General features: G+C 51.7%; 1 protein-coding gene across 7 annotated transcripts; it reads left to right on the top strand.

Annotated features, from left to right (window-relative positions):
* Nucleotides 924-8,480, top strand: LOC102172438 (neuropeptide Y receptor type 4). 7 transcript variants are annotated; one of them, XM_018042635.1, is made up of 3 exons: nt 933-1,048; nt 3,266-6,203; nt 7,814-8,480. In XM_018042635.1, the coding sequence occupies exon 2, from the start codon at nt 5,066-5,068 to the stop codon at nt 6,197-6,199; it is 1,134 nt and encodes a 377-aa protein (XP_017898124.1). In that variant the 5' UTR covers nt 933-1,048; nt 3,266-5,065; the 3' UTR covers nt 6,200-6,203; nt 7,814-8,480. The 7 variants fall into 7 exon arrangements, with proteins under 7 accessions (XP_017898122.1, XP_017898124.1, XP_017898125.1 ...); XM_018042636.1 differs by lacking the exon at nt 7,814-8,480 and having other exon boundaries at nt 934-1,048; nt 3,266-3,380; nt 5,029-7,776; XM_018042634.1 differs by lacking the exon at nt 7,814-8,480 and having other exon boundaries at nt 934-1,048; nt 3,266-3,457; nt 5,029-7,776.

Genomic DNA, 10,791 nt, shown 5'->3' with positions numbered 1-10,791 from the left:
TTCTTATAACTGGAAGTTTGGACCCTTTGACCAGTATCTCCTCCCCATTTCCCCAAACCCACGGCCCCTGGTAACCACTGCTTGACTTGATTTCTGTGAGCGGGAGCCATGGAAGGTTTTATAGAAGAGTCGTGCATGTCTGACACTCAGGAAGTGTCCCAGAAGAGGGGTCTACTCTCAAGAGGTCCTGCAGGTACAAACGGTGATTGTACCATGTGGCCTCCTGGAGGAAATGATAAGGCAGTATATTCAGAATTGGAGCAGCCTTTGGAATACACACTGCACCATTTCAGGCAAGTCCTCACCTGGACTCCACTGGAGAAGAGCTTTCTTACTTGACTCTTGTTGCAGCAAACTTGGAGGCCTTTCCAGAATCTATGAGGGCCTCTCTGACTCTTCCTGAATGCCCCTCTGAAAGCCCCGGCGTTCTCCAGCCACATGGCTCTCCCGTGATCTCCAGTGACCAGATACCTCCAGCCTCAGCGCCTTTGCCTTTACTGCGCCCGCTTCCTGGACCATCTGTCTATAGCTGACCATTTCCCCACCGCATCTCATTCTCTGCAGTAACTGAGTTACTTGCCTCTGGTCTGCCTCCCCCCCTGGGCTGGGAACTGCAGTATGACCCGAGGACGGGACACCTGTTTTCCAGCTCTGTGTCTGTCGGGAGAGTCAGGCTCACAGCGGCCTGCAATTCATGTCTGTGCATGAGTTTATGAAAGGCAGGTCTTCTTATGCCCGTTCCATGGATGAGGGCACTGAAGCTCAGAGGGAACAACAGTTCCAGCCCGCTGGCCTGGGCGGGGGTGGGCGTGGAGAAGGCAGGTTTGTCTGGCTGCAGCTGCGGGCAGATGGGAAGGCTCGCGGGCGCGGCCCCGGGGCAGACGCCCGGGTCCCCCGCGGCGGCTGGAGCGTCCACGTGGGCGGCGCGGGGCGACAGACTGGGCGGGGGCTGGCGGCGGCGGCAGCGCGGGAGGGAGCCGGGCGTGCGGGTGAACTGGCAGGGCGGCTCCGCTCCGCAAGCAGAGAGAGCGCCGGGTTGCCGGAGCAGGTGAGGCCGGCACGGGCCCGTGGATGCGCTCCGTGGGTTCCGAGGGAGGAAGGGGCCGGGGTCGGAGGGGCCCCCGGGAAGCCGCGCGCTGCCTCCGCCAGGCTCCCGGTGGGCTTTACAGAGCCCGAGGCTCGGAGCACCGCAGTCGGCGCGGGTGCGGGAACCCTGCCACTGGGGCGGATTTGGGCTCCCACAGCCTCGGTGTTCTCTGCGCGCTGCAGGCAAAGGAGGTAAGGGGTGCGTGGCAAGTGTGGGCGCCGCGGGCTTTAGGAGACAGGAGCTGTTTGCTGAAATTTCAGGAAACAAAGCAGACATCCTTGTCTCCATTCTTACCTCCTGAGAAGATTATATTATTTGTTTTTTCCATTAGTTTTCATCTGACGGCTGGGAAGGCAGGCTGCAGTCTGGGAGGGCTCCCCTGGGGGTTGCAGGTGGTCCCCCCTGATCAGGAGAGCTGCTTGGGAGCTAAGCCTGGAGACACTATTCCACTGATTTTGCATTATAGTCCACCCTACCCCTCCCAGAATCACCACCCTTGGGGGTGCACCTGGAAGATCTGAGGCCTCCTGGTCCTCAGTGGGCCTCTCCGAGGAATGCATTGGGAAGTGAGAGACAGTCTTGGTGTGTGGTCCTTTGGGGGGAATTCTAAACCACCCAGAAATTCTAGAAGTGGTCAATGTGGCCGCAACTCAGAAGCCCTGCTGATTACTGGGTATGATTACTTCAAGGTGATCCAGGTGAAAACCAGCACTGATGGCCACTCGCCTGGTGATAGCCCTGCAAGCCCGCATCTCGCTCCGGGAAGCTTGTGCTCTTGTGTTCGCCCTCAGGAGGGGCCTCTGAGGTTCCAAACTGCATTGGGAAGGAGACAGCTCTAAGAGTGTCATTCCACTAGGAACTCCAAGCCTGGGTCTGCTTGGGAAGGATGAGGGGCTGGAGAGGCTGGGATAGCCTTGGAGCCGCTGGGGAGGTGGAGGCGTCTGAGCCAATGTGCTGGGGCCCAAGGCCAGGGGACCCTGGGCAATGCCACCCCAGCTGGGGCATCTTGTCGCTTTGCTGAGCCATACCTTGGCACTGCAGGGTGCTCACCTGGTCAGGCTTTGTTGGGGACCTTGGATGTCTGTCTCCAACTTTGCCTCTGCCATTTCTCCTGCCCCGCATCAGCTCACCTCCTACTTTAGCACAGACTTCCCTTCCTCCTTTCTAAAAAATCTGTCTGGCATGGCCTGGTGCCACGGCCTTCAGAATCAGACTAGCCAAGGTTCTAGTTCAGCTTTGCCACTCACAGACTCTGAGGACCTTGGGCAGCTTCCTTTCATCTAACTGGGCCTCAGTGTCCTCTTTGAAATGGAGCTGTATAAAATCCAGTCATATGGTTTTGCTGTCTTTGCAGATTGAAAATAGTTGGATACTGGGGATTTCATATGGTTCAGCCTAATAGAGCCTTTCTCCCATGGCTAGGGTTTGGATTAACGCTAAGGAAGATGTCTTGAGCCCAAAGCTGAGTGAAGGTTAGTGTCTGTCCCTTCTGCCCTGTGTCCCAGCAAAGCATGTGCCCTCCACAGTAAGGCAGGACCACCCACCGCTCTTTGGGCTCTTTCCAAGATTGGTTCCTGCCTTCTCTCTCCTGCTTGTCTTTCCAAATTCCCTTTTCTGCTCTTCTGGGCATGGCAGGTTCAGTTGTCCCATTCTCTCCCCAGGTCCCATCCAGGTACCGCCCTTGAGGCTACTTGGGTCTTCCAGGTGTCTGCAGGACCAAACTCAGACCAGAATTGCCTCTGCATGCCCGCTGCCACTGCCTTCTCCCTACCGCCTCTGTGCGCGTTCTGCAGAAGGAATCTAACTTTCGTGCTGACCTGGGGCTCAGGGTTTGAATGATTGCTGCCTCACCCCTGGAGTCCGCTCCTGGAAATCCTCAGTTCTTGCGCACAGAGGGCCTTTCTAGGGTGGGCTCTTATGGAGTAGTTTCATTCCAGTGTCTGCAGCTCTGGAGAAAGATGCAAGGGTCACCTGGTAATTCTGCTCCTTTCTTGGTTCCCCAAAGATCTCCTTCCCATGTTGTTGCTTCCCCAGCCCTAGGACTTCCCTCCTCTGCCCCAGTCCCAGCTGTTGTGCAGAAGGGTTGGTTTAGGTCCAGGCGTCCATGTGGTCTAGTCAGCAGGGACTGGTGTGGAGTTTCCTGGCTCACTGGTGACCATCCCTTGTGTTACTCTTTAGCGATTCTTCGAGAAGGGGGCTGCAAGCCAAGCGGATCTTCACTGATGCCTTCAGTGCCCCCATTCTAGATCCCACAGCTGCAATGAAGATCAAGGATCCCATGCGCCACAGCTAAGTCCTAGCACAGCCAAATGAATAAATATTAAAAGTTTAAAAAAACCAGAAGAAAAATTCTCTTGTCTCTGGGATTGGGTAACTGAAATAACTAAACTATAAACTGCCTTTGAATTCATGACAATCTTTCCATGGCCAAATGTGATTCATCTTTCTAAGTCAAATTAAATTTATAGTAAGTGACATTTACGATAGCTGACAGATGTTATAGCTTTTACTGACCTTTGGTTAATTTTGGTTATCCCCTGTAAAAACTGCCTCTAACTTAGCATTTGATCATGAAGAACATTTATATGTGAACAGTTCATAGATAGACACAATCATTATAAAGGCCCTAAAGAATATCTGAATAGGGCCCTTTCTAAACGGTGATTATTGAAATGGGGTCCAAGGACCATGTGATCAGAATCATATGGTTCACTTGTTAAAGTACACATTCTTTGGCCCCATCCTGTACTCACTTAACTGCATTTCCTGGTGAGGGACTCTGGAATCTGTGCTTTTGATCTGCTCCTGGAGTGATTCTGGTCTCCTTAAGGCTGAGAACTGCTTGTGGGATTAGTGATGACTAGAGAAGTCACGAGGAAGGGAACTCTGATGGTTTGTGGTGACATGATGGCACACCACATCGAAGCATCTGTTGTTGGCATTGCCACTTGGAGGTTCTGGGGTCCAAATTCCAATTAGATCTTGGCAGAGAGTCCTTTGTGTTGAGGCACCAGAGGAAAAGGACCAGGCTGACATGGAAGTGTGGACCAGGCCAGTTTCTGGGAGCTACAAGCTGTGGCTTAAGTGTAGGCATGGAGGGGACCCATAGGGTAGTTAGTGGGCAGCCCTTGACCTCGGCCTGATGTGTATGTACTGGGTCAGGAGGAGCGAGCTAGTGTACTGAAGACCTAATCTTCGGCATACCTGGCAGTCTTCAGTATTGTCATATGTCACTGAGAAACAAGGCTGGCAGAGTAGGTAGGTGCTGAGACCAGGAAGGCACACTTCATGTCAAGCCCTGAGGTTCTGGATCTGTTCTAAAGGGAATGTGGGGACATCCCTGGTGGTCGGATGCCTAAGACTCCATGCTCTCAATACAGGAGGCTTGAATTGGAACCCTGGTCAGTGAACTAGATCCCACATGTCTCAGCTAAGAGTTCACATGCCATGGCGAATATCAAAGATCCCTTGTGCTGCAACTATGACCCAGCACAGTGAAGTAAATAAATACTTTTTTTAAAGGGCATAGGGTCCAATGGAAGGACCTGAGTGCATTGAAGAATGTATTGCTATTTCTGTTTGCATACAGTGTGATAAGGGGATTTCTACCCGTGCTCCCTAAATGATTCTGTCCCCAAACTCTGCATACAAAATTTCAATTTCTTCGTCATCAAAATAGCCTCGAACCCTGAGGTCAAAGGGAGTCTGTGGAACAGGTTCTGATGTCAGACAGACCTGGGTTTGTATCTGGGCCCCATTGCTTATTAGCTGTGTGGGCTAATTAACTTTGGGCAAGTTGCTTTACGTCTCTGAATCTCAGGTTCTCCAGGTCTCAGGCTTGGGAAGGAAGCAGCCATGAAGCTCTCTACCTAGCCCCCACTTTCCCCCGGATCCCACACAGGGGATGGTATCCCTAAGTGCCATTTGTCTTTGCTTTGCAGGCATCATCCTTGAATCTCCTGAAATCTCCTGTCCACCATGAACACCTCTCACTTCTTGGCCTTGCTGTTCCTAGGATCCCCACAGGGTCAAAACAGGAGCAAGTCAGCTTCACTGCACACTCCATACAACTTCTCTGACCACTGCCAGGATTCCGTAGACCCCATGGTCTTCATCGTCACCTCCTACAGCATCGAGACCGTTGTGGGGGTCCTGGGCAACCTCTGCCTGGTATGTGTGACTATTAGGCAGAAGGAGAGGGCCAATGTGACCAACCTGCTCATTGCCAACCTGGCCTTCTCCGACTTCCTCATGTGCCTCATCTGCCAGCCACTCACGGCTATCTACACCATCATGGACTACTGGGTCTTTGGCGAGGTCCTTTGCAAGATATCCACCTTTATACAGTGTATGTCAGTGACAGTCTCCATCCTCTCCCTTGTTCTTGTGGCTCTGGAGAGGCATCAGCTCATCATCAATCCAACAGGCTGGAAACCCAGTGTCACCCAGGCCTACCTGGGGATTGTGGTCATCTGGCTCATTGCTTGCTTCCTCTCCCTGCCATTCCTGGCCAACAGCATCCTAGAGAATGTCTTTCATAAGAACCACTCCAAGGCTGTGGAGTTTCTGGCAGATAAAGTGGTCTGTACTGAGTCTTGGCCGCTGGACCATCACCGCATCATCTACACCACCTTCCTACTGCTCTTCCAGTATTGCATTCCACTGGCCTTCATCCTGGTCTGCTATGTCCGCATCTACCAGCGCCTGAGGAATCAGGGGCGGGTATTCCGCAAGGGCACCTGTAGCTCGCGGGCTTGGCGGGTGCAGCGGATCAACGGGACCCTTGTGGTGATGGTGGTTGCCTTTGCTGCGCTTTGGCTGCCCCTGCATGTGTTCAATAGCCTGGAGGACTGGTACCAGGAGGCCATCCCCATTTGTCACGGCAACCTCATCTTTTTGGTGTGCCACCTGCTTGCCATGGCCTCCACCTGTGTCAACCCTTTCATCTATGGCTTTCTCAACACCAACTTCAAGAAGGAGATCAAGGCCCTGGTGCTGACTTGCCAGCAGAGTGTCCCTGTGGAAGAGTCGGAGCATCTGCCTCTATCCACAGTGCACACGGAAGTCTCCAAAGGGTCTCTGAGGCTCAGTGGCAGGTCCAAGCCAATCTAGCCAGGTCTAGGGCTTCTTCTTGCTATGTTCATTGCCAGGCTCTTTCACCTAGCTGAGTGGGCACATTTCACCCTGGGGGTGGCCTTCTGTCATTACTGGCTTTGTGGGGCCTAGATAGGGCAGCAAGGGCCTGTTTCTGTATCCAGTTGCCTTGTGAAGCCTGGTGTTCAGATGTATCCAGTTGCCTTGTGAAGCCTGGCATTCATATGGTTCAGCTATTGTTCCTGGAAGAATTCTGAGTCTGGATTCTACAGGTCACGTACAGTGTGTGTCTTGCAGCCTGAGCAGATGCCAGAGCTGGAGATGGTCTGATTATTGCACGCAGAGTTCATCCTGGTAACTCAGCAACGTGTGCCCCGCCCGGAAACCCAGGGGTTTTATCTCCACCGGTGAGACTGTGAAGACGCAAGTGCGAAGCATGTGGAGTCTGAGTTCTGGACCTTGGTCAACCCTAACATTTTGGGGAGACAATGTTTGTGGATGGGCTTTGTACACAGTAAAGAGTTCTATGGTAGCGACAGTGGGATTACTCTGTATCATTAGCACGTCCAGCTGCAGAGAAGGGACCCTGGCAGCCTGCACACACTCTTTTGCAGTAGGCAGATTTGCCCTGAGCAGCAGGAATTCCGGGGTTCACATCTTTCTCCATCGTTTTTCTCTTTCTTTGCATCTGCCACCTTGAATGAAAGCGCTGAGCCCGAACAACTGGGCTGCCAGGGAAGGAACATGTCTTTCTATCAGAACTCTGGAAAGGATCTGCTCGTTCGTTTGTTTTTTAAGGTTCTGCACTGCGTTGGCTATTCCACATGTCATGTAGTTCTCCGACCAGGGATTGAACGCAGGCCCGCTGCACTGAAAGTGCCGAATCTTAACCACTGAATCACCAGGGAGGTTCTCTGGGGAGGACTCTGATAGCTCAGTCCTTAACCAATGACTGTGACCAAGTAGCTGGAATACTTTCTGTACCCAGGCCTGTGTCTCTTGACCACTGCTAGATCAGAATGGTGGGGTCAACCCTATTAGAATCACACGGATAAGCAGGATTATTGTATCAGGGGATAGAGGTAGTCCCCCAAAGCAGAAGTAGTTTTGAAGAGGAGAGAATGAATTGGAAAGATTTTTGGGTGTCAGATAAGATGACTTGGATGTGGAAGAGGGAAAGAAGAGTCCCAGGTTCCAGACTTGGGAAAGTGGATATATGTCTGGTCCATTTAGTGTGATGGAGAGGGGTTTTGGTTTTTTGGTTTATCTGTGTGCATTGTGTGTTTGAGGCCGTCTTGGATGTGCAGATGGACAGTCAGATGCTTGAGTCTGGAGCCCTAGAGAGAGCTTTGGCCAAGGCCTGACCAAGTCATGCTGAGGGGTGGGGCTGAGATGTGACTAGATGGGATGTGGGCTGATCTGGAGCTGGATGTGGGCCAAAGGAATTCCAGGTTCCCAGAGCTGAATCTGGCGATGGGACAGTGAGGTCAGCAAACAAGGTGGGGTCCTGGGATACGGGGTGGGGTGGTGCTCAGCAGGAGGCTCTGCTGGACAGGGCGGAGATGCTATTTTCCCAGAGATGATACCAGGTAAGTCGCCCTTCTTCTCTTTTCTGTGGTCTTTCTTGTTTAGAGAATCAAGGACTGCTTCAAGGTCAAGCTTCTTGACTAGAAGATGGGAGTTGTTGCTGTGAGTTACTGCTTTGTAGGGATACAATGATGCCTGAGAAAATCCTGAGAAGACCTGCAAGTTCTTCAGAGAAGAAATTTTTGCTTCCTACACCCTGTTGAGAGATGGTCTGGTGATGGAGGAGTGAGCACAGACAGCTGTCATTTCTGTCTTAAAGTGGGTCATGCTAACTTGGATAGACATCCTTTAGTGACAAGTCCCTTGGCCTGGCCTGGACTGGTGATAAGACTTGCCCAGAGTGTCTCTTTAAGGTTCTGATGCATCTCAAGATGGCTGCAAATATATGCACATAGACAAGACTGGGGCTTCTGGGTCCTGAGAATACACTGGAAAAGGATTTGCCTAGCATATTCAGATGCCTGCTTAGCTGAGAACAGCCGGGAACTTCCTACTTCAGGCAGCTGAGAAGGCTTCTGCAGGGTGAACTTGCCAACGAACCATCAAACAGGAGGGCTTATGAATGGGGCTGTGTAATCATGGCCCTTGAGGTTTCTAGTTGTTTAAATGTCACCCTTTATTTGAAACTGATTCTTGTCAGATTTTGAAAACAGTTTGTCGGTGCAATTGTGTACCAGTATGGAGCTCCCTTAAAGTACATTTCCTTTCAGTCTTGAAGCTATTAATGGGCATTCAATTAGTCGCTCAATCAACTGCCAAGGAAACCACACTGAAAACAGGGTATGTATTCAGAACAAAGAACTTCAACTCACTGCGATAGTCATATCTCCTTTAAGGGTAGAGTGCTTTGCGATGGCCAGCAACCTGTTGCCACCTTGTAAATGTCATTTGCAGCCCCTGACTTTAAGGTGCTGGGTGGATCTACAAAGGATTTCTTAAAGAGGGACCTCCTTTTAAAGGCCCACGTGCCTGAAGCAAGTGGGAGACGTGCGCAGTATCTGGGCAGGTGTGAGCATCAGCCTTTTTCCTGAGCCCCAGGGCACTGTCAGGGTGTGCTGCCAATTGGCAGTGGGGCCTCAGTCACATTGAGGTGGAGGGAATACTGAGGTTCTTATCAGAATATTTAACTCTTCAGAGGAGGTGGCAGGTGTCACCTTTCATCCAGTATTCAGCTTTGAAACAGTTAAAGATCACTTGATTTATATAAGATAGTGTTTCAGCATCTGTGAGATCTGGAATCTATGGCTATGGGCAGGGCAGAAGGGCCTGGAGCCTGAGCTCTGGGGTGGACGCAGCTGCTGACCTTCATCCCGATTCACTGACACCTTCTCTGCAGATGGCATGACTGAGCGCCCTCCAGGTTGGGCAGGTATGGAAACAACTACCGAGTGTAATGACAGAAGTGATCATGGAGTTCAGGAGGAGGAGCCAGACATTCTCCACGAGGGCGTCTGGGGTGATGCGTCTGCGAGTTTACAGGGCCAGGGGATGGGGAAAGGCTCGCGTCACTGGAGCCACGGAGGCCGCAGACCCAGTGCATTTGGAGACGGGGGTGCTGAGGGTAAGCCTGCACAGAAAGGTGAGGTCTGGTGCAGGAAGCCTCACATGCCAGGCTGAGCAGTTTGACTCTATCATGCTGGCGAGGGAAGACGCTAAGTGGCCTTAGCACAGGGTGCTGTGGTTAAGTTTAAGATGAGGAAAGCTGCCTTTGACAGGAAGAAGGAATTGGGGAAGTGAGAACTAATGTATTCAGCTGGTTCCTGGTTTAGCTATTCTCGGTAGGCTGGCTTCAGAGACGCCAGTCTCCTGCAGAGCTCCAAGAAGCTGGCTCCATTTGAATGCTGAAGACGTTCAATCTTAGCAGATCACTGCCAAGTCATAGGCTGGAACCCCAACTCTGGGCTGCCCCCCAACTCTGAATGCTAAGCTGGAAGAGTAGGGCAGACGACCAGAGTTCTGCCAAGCCAGGAGAGGTGTTGGTGTTTCTCTAATCATAAAAGCCCAAGGCTGGGGTCCCTCTGCTGGAGTCCAACAGCAGCCCAGCTAGATCCCCATGCTCAGCCCTGGAACAGGTCCACACGCTGTCCTGGAGCTTATCTCTATGGGTTTACTTCACTGACCCCTGCTCCAGTAGGCAGTGTGTAGACCGCCAGGTACTTTTTCCTTGTTTGCTCAGGAGCTTGGGGCCCTAATGCCATGTCCACAGCCTTTTGATTCAGCTGGTTAAGGAGAGACCCCTCTCAGCCACAAGCATAGAGTCCTGATGAATGAGGGGACTTGAAGGATGATGGGGATGTGCAGGGCACCTTGATGATGGGGCATTTACTGCTGTGCCCACCCACCTCCTCCTCAGCCTCCCCTCCACTGTCCAGGCTTCTTCCCTGGACATTACGTGGGCGCACCCTCCAGCCCAGAAATTAGGAGGGCTCTGTGTTCAGTTGAATCCGAGCCCGCCAGGGTCTGGGTTGTTGTCCAGAAGGCGTGACTGAATGTCCTAGAAGCCTTGTCATGTCGTGGTAGCCGCCTTTGCATTGTTCAGTGGGTTCCGTGTCACTCGCTCATTGAAAAAGTTTTGGAAATTGTTAACTCTGAGCCTTATTTCCGTATTAGTCAAATGGAGGTGGGAATTGGATTAGAATATGTTCAGGATTCTGTGCTCTTTTAGGAGAGTCCATGATTTCTTTATCCTTGTAGGAAGCAGAGGAATTTTATTTTATAGCCCTCCCATCTTCCCATCGGAGAAGGCAAAGGCAACCCATTCCAGTACTCTTGCCTGGAGAATCCCATGGACAGAGGAGCCTGGTGGGCTGCCATCTATGGAGTCGCACAGAGTCGGACACGACTGAAGTGACTTAGCAGCAGCAGCAGCATCTTCCCATCGAATGAAGTAGAGGTATAGTCACTATGGAGAACAGTATGGAGGCTCCTTAAAAACTAAAATGAGAATGGCCATATGATCCAGTAATCCCATCCCTGGGCATATATCTGGGGAAGATGAAAACTCTAGTTAAAAAAGATACATG

This window comes from Capra hircus, chromosome 28 (genome assembly GCF_001704415.2).
Source record: "Capra hircus breed San Clemente chromosome 28, ASM170441v1, whole genome shotgun sequence".
NCBI lineage: Eukaryota > Metazoa > Chordata > Mammalia > Artiodactyla > Bovidae > Capra > Capra hircus.
The sequence above is the reverse complement of the archived record's forward strand: the minus strand, read 5'-3'. Positions and strand labels throughout refer to the sequence as shown.